This window comes from Anarhichas minor, unplaced genomic scaffold (assembly GCF_050575085.1).
Source record: "Anarhichas minor isolate MPS153535 unplaced genomic scaffold, ASM5057508v1 ptg000042l, whole genome shotgun sequence".
Taxonomy (NCBI): domain Eukaryota; kingdom Metazoa; phylum Chordata; class Actinopteri; order Perciformes; family Anarhichadidae; genus Anarhichas; species Anarhichas minor.
In genome coordinates, this window is record NW_027466488.1 from 9,816,882 (window position 1) to 9,840,702 (window position 23,821).

Below are 23,821 nucleotides of genomic sequence, written 5' to 3' on the forward strand. Positions count from 1 at the left end.
TTTGAGAGGAGCAGGCTCCGTTGCCCGAGGCTACGCTGTAATGTGTGAGTGAGAGTATATGGGCTGTCACTTCAGATTAGAGAGCCGCCTCGGTGTGCCTTTGACGGAGAGGCAGCGGGGGTAATAGCAGGTGGAAGGGATTACAGTTCATAAAAATCACATATGAATGGACATAGCCAACAATGAAATATGTCATTTTCAGCACAGGCTTGTTTTACCTCCAATTGGGCCTGAATTACATTGTGTGTGTGTGTGTGTGTGCGTGTGTGTGTGTGTGTGTGTGTGTGTGTGTGTGTGTGTGCGTGTGTGTGCGCGTGTGTGTGTGTGTGTGTGGAGTATTCAGAGGTGTTGTGTTTCAAGTCTCTCTGTAACATCTGCATAGCTGCATCGTTTTCTGTACATTTCAAATGAATCTATCTACAATTCACAAATAATTAGCTGTGAGTCATGAAGCTCTATCCACCAATTTTGAGAATATGATCATCAAATATTTGACATATACCAGTTTAAAACACTATTCAACCTTTCTGTGAAAAAACAACACCAATCATTAACAACCACAACATCACCATGAGCACGACAGACAACTACAAAGTCAGTTAGAAGAACTGTATCTTGAGCTGATCGGCCTCTCATTTAATTAATAAGTGTTTTACTTTTCATGTGGACAATAAAAGAGTCACCTTTCAGTTTTTATTTCTGGAATCTACACATGCAGAAACATCCTCAGAGATACTTATTGTGCTCATGCCTTTTCTGGTAAAATGGTTTGTGATAATCATACAAAAAAAAATCAATTCCCCTTACAAAAGCATTTGTCTTCATGGTCTTCATTGTCTTCATAAAGGAACATCGTGTAGCATTTAGAAAGATTTGTTGGCAGAAATTGAATATAATATTAATAAATGTGTTTTCTTTACTGTATCATTGCTTGAAAATAACGTAATGTTTTACATTACAAGGGATTTGTATCTACATAGGGAGCAGATCGTCTTCACGGAGACGGCCTCATGGTTTCTACAGTAGCCCAGAGTGGACAAACCAAACACCGGTTCTAGAGAGCGCCATTTGTGTTTTCACGTTTTTTGCGTCGGCCACCATAGTTCTTCCACACGCTTGGCACCCGGAGGAAGTTTCAGGTAGTAGCAGTCTGCAACCTCACCGCTAGATGCCGCCAAAACCCACACACTGGCCCTTTAAGTCTTTCAAGGCATTCTTTGGATATTTCTTCTCTATGCTACGAGATTTAGATGATGATGATTTACTGTAAAAGGGTGAATAAGCGTCATCCTATAAAAAAAAAATGGGTTAGACAGTAATGGCCATGAAGCAATGAAGAGACCCAATGCTAGATATCCTCTTTCATCAGAAAAGTGCCATACTGCACTGTGAAGGGTTGATATTGTATCGTCATGTAAAAGAGAGAAAATCCTCTCCAAAACCTCATTGAACACACACACACACGCACACTGCTCCTGTATTTCACTCATTTGATATTAGTGTGATGTGTTTTCACCTTGACAGCTCATATCTTTTCCAAATTGCTTTTCAGTTCCTTAACTTTTTATGGCATATACTTTAAATAGATGCACAGTAGAGTTCACAGTCCTTGAGTTAAGGAACAAACTAAGGGGAGACACCCAATAGGATAAAAATAAATGTACTAACAGATTCAACATGAAACTTTCCCAGATGATTACTTACATTAATACAGATATTTTTTAGTTTTACTAGTTTTCTGAAATGTTATGGTTAGAAATGAGGCAATATCTAATTCAATGTGTGCTATTTTGCATTAATTTCTATACCAGAAATCTGAACATTTGATAAAGCCAGGCTCAAAAATTGTTGTTTTATTTAGTTGACATGTATAGTAAAAGGATTTTACAGAGGGGATCTGGGATGTCTCTTTGTATCACTCCAAATCATAAAATTCTGTCAACAACCATTAAAAAAAATCCCCTATCACCATGTTTTTAGGAATAGAATGTTGTATAAATCAGGCTTTGAACGATATATAAACAAACCCCTCAGTAAAAACCTTCAGAATACAGTCTGAGACAGAAAACAGCCTCACATCTAGTGAACAATTACATACATTTTGAAAACACTGCAGGTGAATAGGGTAAAACAATAAAAATAGAATAGATATCACCATGAAACCTCTCCAGTTGATTACTTACATTAAGACAACAATTATTTGTATTACAAATTGTCTGCAATGGTATGTTTAATATGCAAATTAGGCATTACCTAATGACAACTTTTGGTGAATTTAGGAGAAAACTACAGACGCAAATAGACAAAGTAGTAAAATAAAGCCCTTCATGTGTATTGTGGATGTTTTCTCTCCACTAGTCTGAAAGGAGACATGGAAGCAAAATAGCCCAAAATCTCAAAATTGACCGGTGCCTGAAAACACAATGTTTTTGCCACAAAGTTCTTTATTTCAGCTGCTCTGTGGTAAATGATTGCTGTGATATTTTTCCACAGTTTCATATTCCAGCTGTATCTCTTTCATATAAATAGTGATTTGTAGTGCTTACCTTACCACACACCTGTGCACAATTTTCAACAAATATCACCATCAGAGATTTATCAACATTTTGTTGATTGCTTCCTGCTACATCATTCCAGCCTGGATCAGGTGGAAATGAGTGGACTGACCATTGACCATTGGTGGTTAATGTGTGCAAGACCATGGTTAATGATCAGTAGTTAATGATCATATGGTTAAATGAGAAACATGTCTCTGCTCCCTTTTTGCCTTCTTGTTTATTACTGTAATCTATACATGACAATACATAATTACATATAATAATGTTATTTCCATTTTGAGACAAAAAGGGCTGTGCTTCCCACTGAACTTTCTTCTCTCACATTTGTCAGTGTAGAAAAACAGATAAGATGTAGGGTCGCAACAACTTGAGTTTCCTAATTTGTAGTTCTAGTGTAACATTGCAGTTTTGTAGTGGAAATGATTAAGCTAGTGCACAGATAACTAATCTTTTTGTGATGCAGTAAGTTTTCCTCCTAAGCCAAAATATTGCAGATATATATATACGTGAATGATGGACAAATTTATCGTGGCTTAATTTATCACCATATTTTATACAATATTACGTAAAAGTAATATGATGCTCACAGTCTTATCTATCATCGTTGTTGGTGGAAATTTCAGTTCAAGTGTGTGAACTAAAATGAATTAATTCACCTCTAGGTTCATTGAAAGGGTCTTTTTTTCTAGCCCTTTAATTCGGTTTATAATGATTGAGAAAAGTGTGCTTAGTTACCTCTCTATGTCCTTCTTTGACATTTCATTTACCATGGCTTTTTATTCTCCAATTTTTGTTCCCTTACTTGATCCTTTTTTTATCATATCTTTTTCCAATCTCAAAACAAGTCAGAGATATTTAGCAATTAGGCTTTTTTTAATAATTAGCTTATTTTAATCATTAAACTTGTCTAAAGCCCAGACATGTTTAGGGTTTGCCCTTATGAAATATTAAAATAAAAATATTAAAATCTACAGTTCTAGTAGAGAACAAATCTACAGACTGTCCTTATATGAGACACTTTTACTAAAACCATTAAAATCCACATTACTTTTGAAAATAAATATAGGCTACCCTATGTAGCTGAACAAAGACAACTATAGTCCGAATGTTTGAAATTGTGTAAATAATTTAGAGCACAAATGCTTTGTACATCATTGCTCCTTTTAATTTTTGTTTGCGATGGTGATATTGGTCAATGCATTTATAAAATGTAATTTAAACCCCTAAAAGCGATAACACGCCGGTCAAAAATGAGACGCGATGTTTTTACGAGCAGCACCTGAAGGCAGCATCAGGCAAACCGTCAATCATCGGTCCGCGTCGGTCACCTGACCCGAACTCCAAGTCACGTGACTGATATTCCATCCTCGCCATTTTGCAATGTGGGAGAGAGAGAGAGAGAGAGAGAGACAGGGAGGCCACTTTTTTATGGCTAACGAATAAAACGAAGCCGGTTTTATGTGTTGAGGACAAAGAGCGTCGAGCCTTTCCGTGTCAGTGAGTACGTCTTCATTCAAATTGCAGCCACGCGCTCCTCCGTCACACATTAACCGAAATGATAATTAAAATGTCCTTGCACATTCATGTGTGGATAACTGCTAGCACTGTGTGGGACTCGTGTGTGTATATATGTGTGTATGTGCATGTGTATGTATGTGTGTGTTTGAATATCAGGCAGCAAGCTGTGAAGCTAACAGTGAAGCTAACAGTGCTGCCTCTTACTCAAATTTTGTTTTTTCCCCGTCCTGTGAACGTCTCTTGTTGTAGCAGCTGCAGCACGTTAGCTAACCTTAGCTAGTGTATTTGGACAAGTGGCTGTCTGACGTTTGCTGTGTTCAACTTCATTCTACAGGGGAGCGAAAGTGGATGAAATATTTTTAGACCCTGACATAACAGGTGCTCGTCTGAGACTGGTTAAAGCACACGGCGGTCTAAAGAGAAGCCACGCTGACCACAGACCGAGCTTCTTTATCTGTGCCAGTGAAGTGATCTGACCATAGGTGGCCTATTTGGCAGATTTCCATTTGCTCGGTTACGACATTTCTAATAGAAGAAGGCCATTATTGCTGGCTGGAGTTTATCCTCGCTTCCAGTGTTAATAACACCAGGCCAGTTTCCCCGTAGCTCCACTCCACAGCATCCAGAAATCAAGCTGGATGACAGCCAATAATCCTTGCACATGTGGTAGCTCTCCTCCAAATATGTGTCTCCTACTGTTTTGATGTAGTCATGCACAGAAGCGGAAGTAGGAGAAAGAGGAAGGCGATTTGTGGTCAGAGAGAGGAAAGTTTTGGATATGCAGAGATAAAAAAAAGGAAGAAATTCAGCCACAGGAGTTGTGACCATTTCCCTCCAGCTTAGTTTGTAAACAGATGCACATGGTGAAGTTGCTTGACGGGGCTAATCATGAATGAGTTAATCTATCACACAGACGATCAATCCCCTCAGTAAACACTGCTGTGCAGAAGTGACAGCAGCTCAAACAGATGTTGATAGTTGTCTTGTTAGCCGTACAGCATACTGGATATCATCTTAGATTATGGATGTCGTAATATCCTAATGTATCATTTGTGTTTGAAGGGCGCATTACAGAAAAGTTAAGTCTTTTTCTGAATTTACCAGACTGTAGCTGTTTTATTATTTGCCTTCACCCGCTTAGTCATTATAACCACTTTACTGATGATTTCTTATCAAAAATGCAATTGTGTAAATAAAGCACCAATAGTCAACCCTACAATATTATTGTAATATCGATTTTGAGGCACTTTGTCAACAATATTGTGATGGTCGACTTATCGCCGAGCCCGAGTGTTTAGTCAGGCTGTAGGCTACATTATTTATATTTACAGTGATACAGAATAATCAATAAATATCATGAAAGTTTTTCTAAAAGCCACCATTACTCTACATCTTTTTAAAATACGAATAATGAATGGCAAAGTTTTGACTGTTGCCGACCCTGTTTAGATACACATTTTGAAATTGAGACAGTAAAAGTCAACAGAAACCTTTGAGTCTCAAATAGTGTTTTAACTGTCTTCTAGAGATGCATGATATTGACGACGTCTGAAATTATTAGTGCTGCTGCACTGATCATTCAGTTAATGCAGAAGTGGAGAAAAAAGTATTGACAGCTGTTTTGATGATCATAATATTTATCAAACACCCACAAATTCCAGCTCCTCGAATGTGAAGACTCTTGTATGTAAGTTGAGTAACTTTGAGTTTGGACTGGACAAAACAAGCAAGTCACTGTTTTCTAGTGTTTCAAAGGCGGAACGAATAAGTGCAGAAACAAATAATATACGAAAACTGTAGTCGGATAATCTGTATTGACAATAATATGTTATTAGCAATATGTTATGCTACATTAAAAAAATAATAATATTGTTTGTGTGAGTTTAAGTATCCGCCTAACATAAAATGTTGGAGGAACATTTCGATATTGTATTTATGTATATCTTGTATGTATATCTATATTATTAATAAGGGACCACAACTGTTTAAATCTAATGTACCACATGGCACCAACCAGTTTTTCCATTCTTCCCCGCTGTCTGCCAGGTCATGGAGGAGGTCAGCAATGTAGCTGTACTCATCCCCCACTCCTCCACCGCCTCCTCTTCCTCCTCTGCTGCGTCAGCACTGGGATCCCTCTCTCAAAGCCGAACCCGGCAAGACGTCGAGGGGGACGCCTCCCACAGTTTTCAGCAGAAACAGGCCGCAGACTCGCTCATCCAGGTGATCGAGAAGCTCAGCAAAATCGTGGAGAAGCGGCCCCAGCGCCGCTGCACCTTGGCAGGACAGAAGAGAGCCGCCTCTGCGGGGGGAGGAGGAAGAGGTGAGGAGGAGGAGGAGGGGGGGAGGAGGGGGAGCAGAGGAGGATCCCCCTTTAAGAAAATTAAGAAGGAGCAGGAGAGCGTAGAGGAGGAGGTGCGATTGGACGGTGGTGCAACTCTTTCTCCGCCTGTCCCTGGTGACAGCAACAACAACAGCATCGCCTCCGCAGCAACGGAGGCAGCCAGCGACCCCGACAGCGGCGACTACAAGCGGACGGTGACGTGCTATCAGTGCAGCCTGTGTCCCTATCTCTCCCAAACACTGCCGCTGCTGAAAGAGCACCTGAAGCAGCACAACGAGCAGCACAGCGACCTCATCCTCATGTGCTCTGAGTGTCGCTTCACCTCCAGGGACCAGGGCCAGCTGGAGGCCCACGTCAGACTGCACATCGACACCGCTAAGGACGAGGTTCTGAGGAAGCAGGACGGCAGCGGCGTGGCAACCGAGGCGATCAGAAGCTCGCCGGACGGTTCCAGGGAGCTGCCGCAGAAGAAGAAGTGGTACAGCTACGAGGAGTACGGCTTGTACCGCTGCCTGATCTGCAGCTATGTGTGCAGCCAGCAGCGGATGCTCAAGACCCACGCCTGGAAGCACGCCGGCCTGGTCGACTGCTCCTACCCCATCTTCGAGGACGAAGACGGGGCCGCCGCGAGCAGAGAGGCCCCGGCCACAGCCAACGCGGCGACCAGGGAGGAAATAGTCGTTCTCTCCCCGGTCCTTCAAGACAAAAGCCTGCAAAAGCTGCCCGCCGCCTTCAAGCTCCAGCTCCGCGTGCCGATGGCCGTCGAGAGCAAACGGGATGCGCTGAATCATCCGGTTTCTGATCTCGACGTAAGCCTGAAGACAGAGGAGGAGAGGGTGTACCCCATCAAAGACATGACCTCAGAGGAGCCCATGGTGGAGGTGCAGGTTATGACGGAGGCGGAGTCCGAGGTGGAGATCGGCAGTCATCATCATGACGGCACCTCTGTGACGGACAGCTTACTGTCGTCAGCTCAGAAGATCATCAACAGCGGTCCCAACAGCGCCGGCCACATCAACGTGATCGTAGAACGCCTCCCCTCGGCCGAGGATTCGGTCATGGCGACGAACCCGCTTCTTCTCAGCCCGGACGTGGACAGGGACAAGAACTTAGCGGGTGCAGGGGAGGAAGAGCGGGGCCGTGCGGGAGCTGCAGAGGGTGAGGCGGTCCCCGCTGCCACCGCCGGACAGCCATTAGGAGCTGAAGTTAAACCCTCTGTGGGTAGTGACTCTCCACGGGATGAGAACATTCCCCCGGCCAGTCGCAAGAGGACACATTCTGAGTCCCTCCGCCTGCACTCTCTGGCAGCTGAGGTCCTCGTCGCTATGCCCATGAGGACCCCCGACCTCCCCACCAAGGTAAGTCTGAAGACCATCACAGCCCAGGCACAGAGCCCCAACTCCGGCCAGAAGCTCGTAGAGGCTGGGCAGAGGGCTTCCGACGCAGAGACAACAGCAGCTCTGCTGGACTTGGAGCTTCACGGAGGTGGCAGAGAGGAAGATTTGGGGTCCCTGTGCCTTGAGGAGGGGGACGAGGAGGGCCCCGCCACCAAAGCCGGCATCAGCCTGTCGCTGCTCACCGTCATCGAGAGGCTCCGAGAGCGCTCGGACCAGAACGCCTCGGATGAGGACATCTTAAAAGAGCTTCAGGACAACGCCCAGTTTCAAAACGGAGCAGTGGTCACGGGGAACGGAGCCGGGGGCTACATGTGTGGCATCCCGGGAGTGGACGGGTTGGTTGCTTCTGCCGACGGCGGCCTGGTGGACTACATCCCCGGCAGCGAGCGGCCGTACCGGTGCCGCTTGTGCCGCTACAGCAGCGGCAATAAGGGCTACATCAAACAGCACCTGCGGGTGCACAGGCAGAGGCAGCCGTACCAGTGTCCCATCTGTGAGCACATCGCCTCGGACAGCAAGGACCTGGAGAGCCACATGATCCACCACTGTAAGACCAGGATGTACCAGTGCAAGCAGTGTCCAGACGCCTTCCACTACAAGGTGAGGACACGGCAATGCAGCGTTTAGTCTTGTTATTTTATATGTGATCCAGTAATCTGTATATTATAATACGTATAATACGTTTTCAGAGGGACACTGTTTATCTATTTTCCAGTAAATATAACACTGGCAGTCCACCACTTTTGTTTCCTCGGGCTCACTCGTACCACTGTGTCACAGTTTCAAACAATTGTCCTTTCTTTTGTGCACGTCCTCATTATCTTTTTCTAAAAACACATTTTACAGAAAGTTATTTTCTGAGTTCAAATGCCAAACATTCTCTGGTTCCAGCTTCTCAAATGTAAGAATGTGCTGCTTCATCTTTGACAGTAAACTGAATAATGAGCTTTGGGCCGTTTGAATGTGTTACCCTGGTTTCAAAAAATATTATTCTGAGCATTTTATTTTTATGGACAAAGCAATGAATTAAGAAAATAATCCTTAGTCCTATCGTCTTTTTAGTCTTTTTAAAAAAAATTGTATTGATCGAGCGATATAGAAATACAGCAAAACACAAACAACACAATAAAAAAACACAAAAGAGGAAAAGAAACAACAGGTTGCCAGATCTGGTGAAAGAGTCCCTCTCTGTTTGACATAGTGCATCTTATTTTCTCTAGACGTACTACACTTCCTGATTACTTCAGCCACATATCAAATGTTTCTACATTTGCAGCATTAGTTTTCTTCTATAAGCTAGTGGGAGAGAAGGGCAATCCATGCTCAACTTGTAGTTGTATCGACGACGTTTGATGATGTGCTATTTAAATGCTGAAAGATGTTGTAAAATATGACGCAGCACCTTTTTAGGATATGGTTTAATAGTCAAGAGACTACCAGAAGCAGCATGGTGAGGTTTCTGCTCGGGCAGTGAGACATGAGTCCTCAGAAAAGTGTCGCAGTTGTAGAAAATGGAGGAAAGATAAATTGGGAAGCTGGAGTTTCTAGAAATAGACGAGATGATCATTTATATAAAAATGTCCTACAAAGATGATTCCCTTCTCCCTCCAAGTTGTGAAGAGCAGGTCCTCCAGGCCCGGATGCATGATTGGAGCATGAAGGGAGGTCTAGGTATATTTTAACAGCTGCATCACCTGAGACCGAACTTTTAAGGAGTTCTGGATAATTGTGTTATTCCCGTGTACGTCTTTTTTTTAGCCTTTGTGCTGAGAGATGTGAAGGCTTGCAGGAAAGGTGCTCGATGTGTAGCCATGAGGGGCATCTCTTCCAGGCTACTGTCAGGAGGACAACCACGGCAGACAGCCCACATATTTAAATAGACTGCAGTTTACACATGGTGGAGACTAAGTCACTCCTATCTTTACTTTAAGGCTTCCGAGGAATTCTAGGTACCTTACCAGACCACATAAAAAGTGAACAACAGAGTCTAGTTGCTAGTTGAAATACGATTGATTGGTGCTCAGTGGAATGGGCTGAATAATGTCTAAAGACTAGTGGTGTAACGGACCACTGTCTATCTGTGAGCCGTACGGATCTCCCCCCCCCCCCCCCTTCATGGTTCGGGGATTAATTACACAGTTTAACGTTAACCATCACAGTGTGAAATACAGTTTGACTGACAATCGTTATCCAGTGTGTGTGTGTGTGTGTGTGTGTGTGTGTGTGTGTGTGTGTGTGTGTGTGTGTGTGTGTGTGTGTGTGTGTGTGTGTGTGTGTGTGTGTGTGTGTGTGTGTGTGTGTGTGTGTGTGTGTGTGTGTGTGTGTGTGTGTGTGTGTGTGTGTGTGTGTGTGTGTTCTTTCCTTAGAGTCAGTTAAGAAACCATGAAAGGGAGCAGCACAGCTTCAGCGGGGACACGGCAGCCCTCACACCAGTTACTGAAACCGTGGCCATGGTGGAGGAAGCCGAGCGGGTAACGGATGAAGGTAAGGCGTGTTTTTAGGACCTCTTTATGTGTTAGGATGGAAAGATGGATTGTTACAAGATATGACAATGACTCCGGGCCACATAGTGCCATATGATTTCTGTCAGTGTTTTCAGAAGATTGTTTGTGCTCTGTTACAGATTGTGGTTTGCAGAAGGTGTATAAGTGCGACGTGTGCGACTACACCAGCTCCACGTATGTTGGGGTCAGGAACCACCGTCGGATTCATAACTCCGACAAGCCTTATCGGTGAGTTGTAAAAAGAAACAAACACTATCACCTAAATACAAGTACTCGTACCACTCACTGATTCACTGAACACAGGTTCTTATGACTGACTTTTTCTTATTATATAATTATTTTTCTCAGTGTTTTCTTCGAAAAACTAGAAGCTACCGGTGTAGGATTTGGGTCCATTAGAAGTTTGTATTTGTTTCAATAACAAAATCTTTAAGTTACAGATTTCTTTCTGGAACTTAAAGATTTTCTTCTCTATCATATTGTGTCGCGTAGTGAAGTGGGCGTGTCGCGTAGTGAAGTGGGCGTGTCGTGAAGCCTGAGAGAATACAGTCAGATCCGCTCCCATCAGCACAGGTTGCTGATGTCGGCTTCTTTTTAGTTTACCAGAATGTGTCATAGTGACGAAATGCAGTTTCAGCCAGTTGGTACAAAATCAAACCAGCTGTGACCGGACCTCAAGGCAACTCTTGTTGGAGCTGTTTTTACCCCCCGACCAATCAGAACCAAACTGGCTTAAAACATTGAGTCTGAACCAGGAAATAAATGATAAGATGATGAAATGTAGTTGAAAAAAATTGATAAAATTACGATATAGAAGTCATTTACAACCTTTGGTGACAATTAATTCAATTTTTTACGAGCAAGATAATGAGTGTTGTGTGCGTTGCCCTTTTACTGAAAAATCAACCCAGAAGTTGAGTCATCTGTGCACAGCTGCTTCTAATCACATTCTGTGCCAAAGAAGTAAAGCATGTAAATAATAAATCATTTATGAAGAGCACATGCTCTTCATACTAATTAAGTGTGTGAAAACTGCCCATGTTAACTCTGGGGCTGTTTCAACACTTGCTTGTTTGACTGATGAGCCTGAATTCAGTTCCAGTGGCGTTAAAAGAAGAGTTTTAGTTTGTGGATCTTCTGCTTTTCATTGAGAGTAAAGCAGCTCTAGAACATCATTATTCATTATGAAATGTATTTGTGTTAGAATTATCTTTTATGATTTTTATTATAATCAAAGTGAACATGATTTAAAAATAGTCTCCATAAATGTCACACAAGGCACTTTGCAAATACCATTTATTGTATTTAATAATATACTTAAACTGGTGCTGCGTGTGCTGTTGATTTAATACTTTATTACCCTTTTAAAAAAGTTTTGGGTTTCGTTTTTCTACAGTGAACATAATTTGTTATTGCAGTTATATTGTGTTTTATAGTTATAGAATATGTTAATGATAGTTGCAGAAATTACAAATGACATTCAGCTTTAATGACATTAGAATGAAGCAGACACCAATCTGGAGACTGATTGCATTTTTTTGGGGGACTGATTGCATATTTCACATCCGTTGCAAATTGGATGTTAACTTTACGGACTTCTGTGTTAATTATTTAGCACACAGTATGTTGCCTTAACGGGACGCTAGATTCACAACAATTCCACAGATCTGCTGTCCTTTATTCCTACATGTTAGAAGTAAAACACTCGATGTTTTCGAGTCCGGTTTGATTGCTTCCCATGTGTGCCCTGTAGTGGTGTTAGTGGTCGGTGAATGTTGAGTTTTCAGGTTTCAGACAGCGTTTCATACAGAGGGAGCGAACCAAGTAGCTGCCAGACAAAGATGCTTCAATGCAGAGTCTTTTAGAAAGGACCACTAGATGGCAGTACATGCCCGGTGGTGCTCAGACCAGCACGGTCATCTTCACTGTGTAGCCACAGTCCCGTCCCCCACGCACGCACACCTTGTTTGTGTCAACACAGAGCTGCCTGAGGTGAGAACATATACGTGTGTTTCTGTCAGCTACCGTAACAGTGTCACCTGTGCTCTAAGGTCAAATGTGCATACCCCCCCCCCCCCCCCCCCACACACACACACACACACACACACACACACACACACACACACGCGCAAAACAAGATTTCTCTCTGCTTTGATAAGGTCAGATGGCATCTAATTGCTGTTTCTAACCAGAGGGGTGAACCGTCCTGTAAGCTAATGGTATGAGAGCCAAAGAAGAGTTTTGAAATATCCAGCTATAAAACAGGTGAAAACAAGCGAACATTCAAACTTAGGCAACAAAGAAAGCAGCTGTAAATGGCTGAATAAGGTCTTATGGCTGAAGGACACGTAGTTCATTGTGCTAGCGCTGTTGCTATTGTGTCCACATACTTGTGTCCTTGTGCTTTCACGAGGATGTTGTGCTTTAAGTGTTTGACATCAGCTATACTTTGGAGTTTATTGAAACTGTAATGCAGAAGATACAGTTACATCTGACTGGAAATGTCCAATCTGTCAGACAGTCAGCGTGGTGTGTAGGTGTTGGCGGACAGATTCTCTTGTTTTGACAGGGCGGATGTTCTTAACCCAATCTATATTTAAACAGCCTCAAATTAAAGCTGAAAGTTAGCACTTCCCCCTCCATAGTCGCCCTTTTTATTTCGGATACAGCACAGAGCCAACACGGCCTCTCTGGTGTGTGACGGTCTCACCAAAAATGTGCTGCCGTGTTTCCAGTTTCAAGCGGCGCTGCTGCTCCTTAGATCATTGTGAACACGTGCGCCCGCCATGTGCCGGTATGTCACACTGTGCAATTACTGCAATTAGAGTCTAAGGGCCCAACATTTTATGGTGATGCTGATCGTCTCTGTTGGCGTCTCACATTTCCACAGCATAACAATAGGACGGACCGGACTGATGCTCATATCTAACCATAATGTGATTGGCAAAGAGTGCAGAAATGCCCGTCGTAGTTATGCATTTAGATGTGGGGAACAAAAAGAGCACTTTGCATTGAGAAGTCTTTATGGTTCATCAACCACGATGTTTCATTCAAAATGTTCACAAAAACCTAACTTTACATTCGAAGTAACACAGTTGAAAGAATCATTCAATTCTTATCACGAAACAACCGCTTTATTTGAATATGTTGTGCAGCCTCCCTTTGGGCTCTGAGTCAGGTTGGGTTTTCATTTAATATTGGCCGGTATTCGATGGAGTCCATAACCCCATGTATCCTCTACATGTCCACATTCAACCATAAACGGTCAAAGCAAAGCAGCTTATGAATGTTGATGCACAGAACTGAGCCGCTGATCAGCGGCTCTTTGCGGTGAATCACAGAGACTACTTCTCGTTCACTCCTAATTCTTCCATTTACGCAGTCTAAGTATCTTCTTCTATGCAACATAACGAATCACGAGTGTCACCTTAGGATGTCATTTAAAACATAGAAAGGTTTATTAGGTGAACACAATTTATTTCTATACTTGTGTTCTCTTGTGGCATTATGATCAGGACTGCTAATGAGGATATGCAGCGATCGTACGAGAGCTGTCCCTGGCTTTATTGCCACACTTGGCTAATTAGGTGGTGATGATTTGCCGGGTCAGGTGACTGGAGAATGTGTGTGACATCACCATGGTTACTCCTCTGCTCCAGCGGGCTCTGGTACTCTCATCAGATAGCTGTGTACAGTTTGTCTGTCACTATGGAAATAACCATAAATGAATGAATAAAGTTGCGTTCACTGCAATGATTTTACTCACTAACGCTTAATGAAAGCTAAGATTGCTCTGTTGTGCATTTCTTTAATGCTATTTGACGTTCTCTTACAGATGATGATAATTTCATCAGATGACCACGAGGGTCGGTAGTTCGGTCTCTCCTCTGCAGACAGCGCTGATGAAATAATAAGCAAAATTTGATTTGAGGTTTGAGTTGGTTTAAATATTTTATAGTTATAGCTCACTAGTACCAGCACACATAACACTGCTGGTTGGACTGTTTATGATAAAGAGGATCTATGAGAGCAAGAGGCATCATTCTACCTGTAAAGACCCCGTTCTGTGCGTACGCAGCGGCTCTAAATGAGACCCCGGGGCCTTTGGAAGAAAAACAACCTCCTCACAGTCCACGGATTCTTTAATATCTCCTGTCACTTTAAACTTCTTAATTATTGCTCTCACTGTGGAAATGGGTGTTTTTTTTATCCCCTCGATTTGTGCAGCTGAACAACCTTACGTCACTGCGTTCTCGGGTCTATGACACGGTGATGAATGACGAAGGGAACTTGGCCCGTGTGACCTCATGTTTTACCCCCAGTGAGACAGTTCTTCATGGTTGACTCTCTAAGAGCTCCTAATCCAAGAGGGGATCTTAAAAATGTCCAATGTGTCTGGAAATATACTTTAGTGAGATTGTAATCATTTCTGTGGCACACGTGTTTTGGAGAAAAAATGTGTTTAATGTCAAACATTTTTTCTTTCAATAATCTTACTTCAATGAAAAAGCGAGACTTTTGAGAATGTTGTCTCGAGTGAAAGACTGAGAGGATAAACAGCATCCTGTGTTGCTCACATTCACACTAAGGGAGGCAACAATTCTGGAGGGCACTGAACCTTTTTATATTCTAGTTGCAATCCCAGTTTTATCTCCATCAACACTTGGCACCTACTCTCAACATTTAGCTGTGGGCAGATTTAAGGCTGGGCAGTATCAAGAAAGTATCACAATGTTTTCCACCAAATACCTCAATGTTGACATTTCTACCATTTGGTAGAGTAGTGCTTTCATCAAATATTTTTGAATAATCATCATTAATGTGGAAATAAGGACTATGTGGGTAAAGGAAACTAATGGAACAGCCGCGACCATATTACAATTTCCAAAATCTAAGACGATATCTTGTCTTATATCACAATATTGATGTAATATATATTTATATATTGCTCAGCCCGAGGTAGGTTTCTGAATAGTTGGGTTCCCCTCATTCAGCTGACCACTAAAAAGTTGAGCTGATGTCTTTACGAGCCATTTGTGTTCTGCGCTTAAAGACGGGACATGTCTAATGTTGTTGACCATATCGTGGTATATTTTAGGCTACATTAGTGGCCCGAACTATCTTTATGTTCTGTATATTATTATTTGAATGGGTTATTGTCAAGAAACGCAGTGTGTCGGCAATAGCTAAGTAATACGCTGTAAAGTCTTCTTGGTTCGTCAAATCCATCTTTTCAATACTCAGGACCCAGTAAACCTCACATGATGAAGTGCAACACTTAGTTTTGTTTGACTTCATTTTAATGCAGCAAGTTGCGAGTTGAGTGTTGCCTCGGTCTGCTGTCCTCGTGCAGTATTTGCCTCTAAGCAGCTAAAAAGCCAGTTCCGTCTTCCAACCGCAACATCCGTAGCGCAACAAAGTAGAAAATGTTGTGATTTCGTCTTTTTCCTAAAGTGCCAATTTCCTCTCCGTTTTGCTTTAAATCCTCCATCTCCCTTCAGGCTACAAGAGTAAACAAGCAAAACGATGACCTCAAAAGTGTTTCTCTCATCTCTCGCCATTCCTTCCCCCCCCCATCTGCCAGGTGCTGTAGCTGTGATTTTGCCACCACCAACATGAACAGTTTAAAGAGCCACATGAGGAGGCACCCTCAGGAGCACCAGGCCGTGCAGCTGCTGGAGCAGTACAGGTGAGAGAACCTCACACAGAGAAGTGATAAGAAAGACTGCTGGACCTCAGAGGGGAGAATGAGGAGCTGTACCTGGCCAGAAGAAGCTGGTGTGAGGCCACATTTGTGTCTCATGGTGCCAACAGCCTGGAAAGTTTAGAAATGGGCAAAGTTAGTGGTTGGAGGGTGGAGAAAGTGAATGGGGGGGGAGGGGGGTTAAATATCCTCAACCTGGAGCAAGGCACTGACAGCTGATCTCCACTTCAGTAAATGCTTGTTCCGTATTATACTGTCGTCAGTACCTTCAAGCCTGGAATGCCCAGGTTTCCATGCAGACAATGCCCTTCTTTACTCAGTACTGCACTATTACTATATAGTCTGGGAACTTGAGCTGTAGCTTGGTTCATTTGGTCGAAACCAAAGAAACAGTGATGCGTTGTAACCTTTTTAGTTCTGGTCCATTCTATATTGACCCTGTTCATTACAGAGTAAACGTATAAACGCCCTTTTCTCTTGGTCCATCTGTAGGTGGAGGCAGAATATTTCTCTGAACACGTTGACGCTTGCTAGCAAGTTTCATCGGCTTGTTTTATTTCATAGTTGCCGTAGAAAATACAAGTTTCTTTTTTTCTCAATATGTACAGTCACTCGCTCTCCAGGACAGCAAGTTTTACATGCGAAAGTTAACATTAACCAGCGCTACTGTGTGAGCCTGGCTGACCACGTCAGAGGAGAGCAGACGGGAGTTCAGGAGAGGACAGGTGGCTAGTTAGCTCGCTAGCTTGTCCACTTCCAGAGCTGGCTAGTTAGCTCACTTGTCTCCAGAGCTCCTGTCTGCTCTCCTCCCAAAGCTGCTGCTCATTTTCTGTAGCCAGCGTAGCGTGGAAGTAGCAAGGTAGCTAGCTAAAAGAGTCAAGTTTAACAACTCAATGCTTCATCCACACACAGTTGTCACAGTGTAAGAAAGCACATAAGTGACAACCTATTTCAGATCATTTACTGTCAGTGTTGCGTGAAAGCGTGGTGGAGTTTGCAAGCTAGCTCAGTAGCCAGCCGTCTGCTAATTAGCTGGCTAATCCCACCACGCTTTCATGCAACACCGGATGCAGAAAATGTCTTTCAAATTAATTCTCTCTCAACTTGTTAAGACTATTAGCAACATTTCTCTCGATTACTCAGTTCAGCCTGCTATGTGACGGCTGAGGAGGTTAGCAGAAGGCTAAGCTAAACTATTAGGAACATTTTATCTCCATCTCTGAAACCTTAAATCCTGTGTCCTTGCTCCACTCTTTGTCCCCATCTCTCAAGCCCAGTGTACCCTGCGGAGTTTTGAGTCGGGACGCTTCCTCTCAATATAAAGTAGAAGAAGAGTACGGCGAACGTTAACTTGCATCTTCTCTCCGTTGTTCTTCTTCCAGGTGCTCTCTGTGTGGCTATGTGTGCAGTCATCCCCCGTCCCTCAAGTCCCACATGTGGAAGCACGCCGGAGACCAGAATTACAACTACGAGCAAGTTAACAAAGCCATTAACGAGGCCATCTCCCAGAGCAGCCGGTAAATACATGAAGCCACGTTCTTTCAGGTTTAATTTCTGTATTTGCAAATATCCACAGTGTATATATCCACTGGCAGCACACTGTAGGTCCTGGAAAACACTTAGTAAGAAGCACTTTCATATTACAAGGGCTTCAGAGCCTGATTACAGCTAACGCTACAATATGCACACTTAATGTTGTAATGATTCTTACAGTGAAAGCCCGAACTGTAAATGCCACCATTTGTAGCCCGCAGTGTACAAAGTTGCCTCGTGCAGCTTTAAATAAAATATGTTATGTCAGTTGTACAGGTCATTAAATATTGGACTTCATTTGTGTGCCCTTTAATGAATACTAATCGTTGGATTTCTTCAACACTGGCACTAGCAGGCTCTGAAAAAGTCCTAAAGTTAGCTTCAAGTAGAGTTTTTATTGTTTGTTTTTTACCATATTTAGCTAAAAACGAATTTCCGTAGGGCTGGGTATCGCAAGGTGCCGATTAGATATCCGATTCAATATTGATTTGATTCGGGATTTGATTTCTGTTACATAACCAACATTGCTTGGATATAAAAGATATCCTCTGAGATCTATTGCTCATGAATTGTACAGAGAACCCTCTAACCTGGTCAACCCATGCAGTTACATTAATGTACTTAGCTGCCAGGCACCAGCACCAGAATGTGCAAATGTCTTTCCTTTTATTAACTGTCTTTGTTATAACTGAAGACATTCAGCTACTTGCAAAGGTTGTACTTCAACAGGAGTTCCTTCCTCACTCTGCTCATTAGTTTGTGTTTCGAAAGATAAAGCGTGATGCAGCTGTCTCACAAATACACACTGCGTCCATTATGTGCAGCAAGTAACTTTCTACATCCAACAGATAAAATAGTACTGAGGCAATTTGACATTTTCAATGTGCCAGCACTACCCGAAGATTTTAATCTTGCTCTCTCTTGTTGTGTTCTTGTTGCGTCATTTTTCTCTCAGAGCTCCTCAGAAGTTGTCGGCGGTGCTGGAGTCGTCGGCAGAGCGCCCCGCGGTGGCTCCGCCCTCAAAGGACAGAGCACAGGGCCCAGTGGAGCCGCTGCCAGCACCCACGACGACGACGACGACGACGGCCCCCAGCGTGGCCGTGGACAGCTCGGCGGGCCTGTTTACGGACCCCTCACAGGGGAAGGACCCCGCTCAGCCTCAGCGCCCCTCTCCGGGCCCCGGCCTGGAATACTGCGTGCTCCTGTTCTGCTGCTGCATCTGCGGCTTCGAGTCCACCAGCAAAGAGCGGCTGATGGAGCACATGAAGGAGCACGAGGGGGACATAATCAGCATCATCCTCAACAAGGAGCAGCAGCAGCAGCAAGCAGAAGCACAAACAGCAGAGTGAGACCCCCCCCCCCCCCCCTTATATTAATACTGACAACACTGCAATCTCACAGTGAGCTACTGCTCACTAAAGAACTTCATTACGTTTCTTTACCTCGAGGTGGTTTGCGATGGATATCGAGGCGTAAACATGTCAGAATGTTGTGGTGCCGAAGGCGTGCGGCTGCTGTCCAACGCAAAACACCTTCAACAGGTGTTGAGGGGATTTATGAAACTGTTTTCTCAGCGGCATATTCCTTTTTAAAAGGAATGTTTAAAAGAAGAAAACGAATAAAATCTGTTTGTGTCAAATACGTTGACATTAAAGAGGACACGAGATGTGTCTCAGTCCGAGCTCCAACCCAAGTTTATTTTTCAATACACAGGGACAAGTTCATACCTCACGAAAACCACACGACCCCTCACCAGAAATGGAAACAAAAAGAAATCACATATTTTCCAGTCTAATTCATATATTTTGACCATAAGGCAGCTCTGTTATTGCTACTGTAATATTTAATGTATTTGATCGGCGGCGACTGTAGCCTAGTTCAGGAGGTACATGTGCAAACTCACCGATGCCTAAAGGCATGTATCGCAGCTTGAATATGGTTTTAATATTTATCAGTTTATTTTTGTATGCATGTTTCCGTTAATGCCAAGTTAAAAAATGGCAAATGTTATTAATTATTATTCTTTGCGTTTCTCTCGTATGAGTGAGTGTCATTTTACTTGTCGGATCATAGAAATGAGCGTCTTGAGGGGAGACGGGTGTAGTTCTCAAAGGAGGAAGTTGGAAGTTGATCAGAGCAAAGTTGATTGGTTGTCGGGCGACAGAGGGGTTGGGTCTTGGGGATGATCAAAAGGGAAGCTGGCGTAAGTAGTTATTTCAAATGAGCGGCGCCTCGATATTTAAAAGCAGACATGTGTTCTCACTCGTGATTGTGGCGCTAGGCTCATTTCAAGAGTTGGCATTAAAGGGTAAAGTCTGTTCTTTGTAGTCCATGCAATTCATGCTGTGTATATAATAACGTTTTTTTATAACAACCGTTTGCTCTTTTCTGTCGGTGTTTTTAAAATACAAACTTTCTAGTGTCAAACACAAACATGGAATGACTGCTGTCCCAGCTAACCAACATGCCTGAAATATGAAGACACGGATGTGAAAATAAACAAAGTTGAGACGGCGACACGTTTCTTTGAGGTTTATTGGCACCCAGTCCTGCCGTGTGCTCTCGTGTGATGGACTGGAAGCAGGAGTGTAATGTAATTACTGCAGCTCTGATATGGAAAACACTCAACTCAGCACAGTGTAATGAGTGTGAAACGGACACTTCGATCAATGCGGGCTTCCTGTTAGCTGTGATGGATGGTCTCGCTGTGGGGGGGGGGGGAGTTATTTTTCATGCGGCTATACGACAGCAAGTGGCTTTCTTGAAAGGAGACAAATGTAACTAATATCTCAGATGACGCAGAGAACACCTGTTTGACTGCAAAGGAAAAGATTCACTGGCACAAAGCTGACTATCTAGTCACCCAGGTGCGTGCTAGGAACAACCAAAATATCTCTCGGGGTTGGCCACCAAAAAAAGAGCTCCACCCAAAAAATATTATCACTTTAATCGATGCTACATTTAGAATATTGTCACCGCTTTACCTTGCTGTCCGACAGCCCTTTGTGATGGGAAAGTGAAGCCGTTCTGTCCATCTATGCTCTCTTCAAAGCCAGCGGACTCCATTGACAAAATAATTAATAATACCTTACAGAACGCAGAGGTTTAAAACACCAAAGTCACACTAACGCAAACAAACTGACCGATCGAGGCAGCGGTACATCATCAACTCATGTTCTGTGAGGTAAAAGGAGTCTGCAGTCTGCAAGGGAAAGCATGAACATATTTCTAAATATAGCGTAGACTTCAACTGATGTTTGATATTTTTAGGTGTCTTACACAGGTTTTGCCCCAGCAGTACATTGCTTTGCTCCTGTCTGTTTCTGGGGGCATGTTGACCACCATCTACTGTAGATAATACGCTGACTATGGATGAGAACCTCATTCAAGATATCCCCTTAATGTTGATTCATGTCAAACATGTCGGGACACAATCGCTGGGATTGGAAATTCACAGAAAATTTAGCGTAGATTCAAGAAAAGTGTTCTTTTCAACCTCATCTCAACCCATCTAATGTATCCTGCAGTCATCAGTATGTCATCCACATAGACCGAGGCGGAGCAAATGAAGATAAAATGGAATATCAATAACCCATGCCCCCCTTCTTCACCGTGTGTGTGTGTGTGTGTGTGTGTGTAGCGTAGTGGATAAAACTAAATTAAATATCAATCTAAAAGACCTGGCCGGGAATTCTCATCATCATAGCAGGTAATTATTGTCTGCATTTTAAATTTACAACGCCAAGTGTCCGAATTAAAGCAGTTGGGGACGCGTCTAAATGAAAGTGTGACTTCAGTGCTCCTCCTGTCTCATTGACAAGGCGATCCCACTTTTCTTTTGCAATCCTTCGGGTTGCACACCTTGGTTTCTTTGTTGGTACAGATAAAGTCTAAGCTGTTCGTCCTGCCCTGTGGTGGGTTAGCAAATAAATGACTTCCAATATATTTTTATTGTCAACCGATCCCATGAAACGACCCAAACCAATGGCGCATTGGTCCACCTGACAATGTCAGCCTCCCTACCCCGTCTATGGCACCAGCCCAATCTCACTGAAAGACATAACTTTGTCATGAATATATAATTAAATCATTTTTTCAAAAGCTGACATTTCTAATAACAGTTTGGCAATATAGGTTTTGGCAATTGTTGCTCAAGCGAGCTGTAAATGGTGTATTTGTTGGGGACTATTTCCAGCCGTGCATCAATACACGTTTGGTGTGGTAGTGAGTCTGTCCGGCGTCTCTGAGAACTACTGGACATTAGTAGGACACATTCTTTGTTGGTTTTTGGTCTTTTCATGGGAGTTGTTCAAAATATGAAACGTATATTCTACCACCAGACTTGTCCTTAATTTGATGCATACAGTTCTATTAAAGGCCAAAGCTACAGGAAAGAATAGCATCTAAGTAGTAATAACGTCACTGGACTCTGTGACCGTACAGCATATGTGTTCATTGGGAATAACGTTGATAGCAAACCAAGCACGGCAGCGTCAGCCAGTCCTACGACGTAGCTCATGATAATATTTCAAGTAAAACACGATCATTTCAGATACTTTTTTAGAAAGTAAAGGCAAAAAACCAACGTGGAAATGTGTTTTAATTTCACAAATGGCAAAAGTGTGGCAACACGGCAGCACTTTCAGAGCACAGTTACATTTCCTTCATTAATTCACACCGTGACTAAAGAACTCCAACTTTGTGCCATGTTAGTTCATTTGTAGGCAAATCATTTATTGTGCCTTTTGGGTGAAGGTGTCATGTGTGTTGAAAGCTGAATTTTGTTTGCCAAAACTTCAGTCGCATATTTAGTTTAATTGATCCAAATTTCGATTTGGGCACAGCCAGTGGTGTCGAAGTGGATTTATTGTGGGCATCATCACACTTTTCCAGAGAGGCAAATCCACATTTCTGTTTTATTCAGTTTTGGGGACACGGCATCAACAATAAACCAAGTATGTGAAACGGCTCTTTATTTTCTACTTGCTAGCTGTTTTAACCTATTAATGAGCTCAAATACTTTCCTACTGTTAGTTTGTACATATTGTAGATCAATACTGCAGAACCTTGAAAATGACTTTTTTTAAAGAAAACATCTATTTTTGAATGATCTTGTAAAAAAATAATTTAAAAAAACAGACAAAAAAAATATTGTATTTTGGCTCTGTTCTTATCTCCTCCCAGTCTATTTGAGAGAGTTGGTGGTTTTAAGGTAAACGCAGTAAACTGAGCTGCGTGCATTTCAACCAAAGGAGGCGGAGAAGCTAGAACACGTCTGTCCTGACCAGCCTTTTCTTCTTTTTGCTCATATTCAATTTTGTACTTTAACGTTGAATTGTTTGGGACAGCAGTGTGACACTTGCTTTGTTTATTTATTTTTAGGACATCATAGGCAGTATTATGTCACCACCTTGCCATTGTATTTTTGGTAATAAAGACCGAGAAATAAATGACTGCTTTTTGTCTCTGGGCGTGTTTGTGAGATGATGGAAAATATGAATGTATTATATATATTTTTTGTATTTATTTATTTGTATATTTAGATAATATATATTACAATATTATTTGTATTTTGGCACTTCTAATAAATCTGACTCCAGCTCTCATAATACTCAATGTACTTACACAGAGCAGAGAAGACATTTAAGAATACATATACAGACATAGGCCTACAGTTGAACCCAGATCAAAAACACAAACATATAATCATAAATGGGCTAAACGCTGGACATCAAACAGCATCTATTACATCAAGGACCTACTCCATCTTCGGATTCTCCTTTCCCCATGAAGGCATAGGAAAGCATGTTTTCTTCTAGAGTTCACGACAGCATGCGGTGGTGCTGGTGAAGTTCAAGTGTCATTTCGGGTGAAAGTGGTTAAAGGAGTCGAACGTTCGGTTGAAGTCCTGAAAGAAGTTTAAATGTCAGTGGAAGTGTCATGAATTGATCTGGAAGTGTCTGCTGAAGTTGATGCGCTGAAAATTGCGTCATCGTACGACCTGAGAGAAAACCTCAGTTGAAGCGGAACCTGAACCTGAAGCGGAAGCACTGAATGCAGATAAACTATAAATTAAAGAATGACAAATGAGGTCAGTTGTCACGTAAGCAATGAAAATAGTTGAAACAAACAGAAGACATGAGATGCGTAATGTCCCGCACAACTTGAACACGGAATAATGTCACACAACTCTCTTTAAGTACAGTGTGGCAATTAAAACAATCTTCTCCTTGCTATTTCTTTACACATTACCACAGGAGTGA

General features: G+C 42.6%; 1 protein-coding gene across 2 annotated transcripts; it reads left to right on the forward strand.

The window, feature by feature from the left end:
• The first annotated feature begins 3,922 nt into the window (after positions 1-3,922).
• On the forward strand, positions 3,923-23,012 carry znf507 (zinc finger protein 507). 2 transcript variants are annotated; one of them, XM_076109948.1, is made up of 7 exons: positions 3,923-4,055; positions 6,123-8,417; positions 10,184-10,301; positions 10,441-10,549; positions 15,906-16,010; positions 17,408-17,542; positions 18,514-23,012. In XM_076109948.1, the coding sequence occupies exons 2-7, from the start codon at positions 6,126-6,128 to the stop codon at positions 18,905-18,907; spliced, it is 3,153 nt and encodes a 1,050-aa protein (XP_075966063.1). In that variant the 5' UTR covers positions 3,923-4,055; positions 6,123-6,125; the 3' UTR covers positions 18,908-23,012. The 2 variants fall into 2 exon arrangements, with proteins under 2 accessions (XP_075966063.1, XP_075966064.1); XM_076109949.1 differs by having other exon boundaries at positions 3,932-4,059.
• Positions 23,013-23,821: the final 809 nt, after the last annotated feature.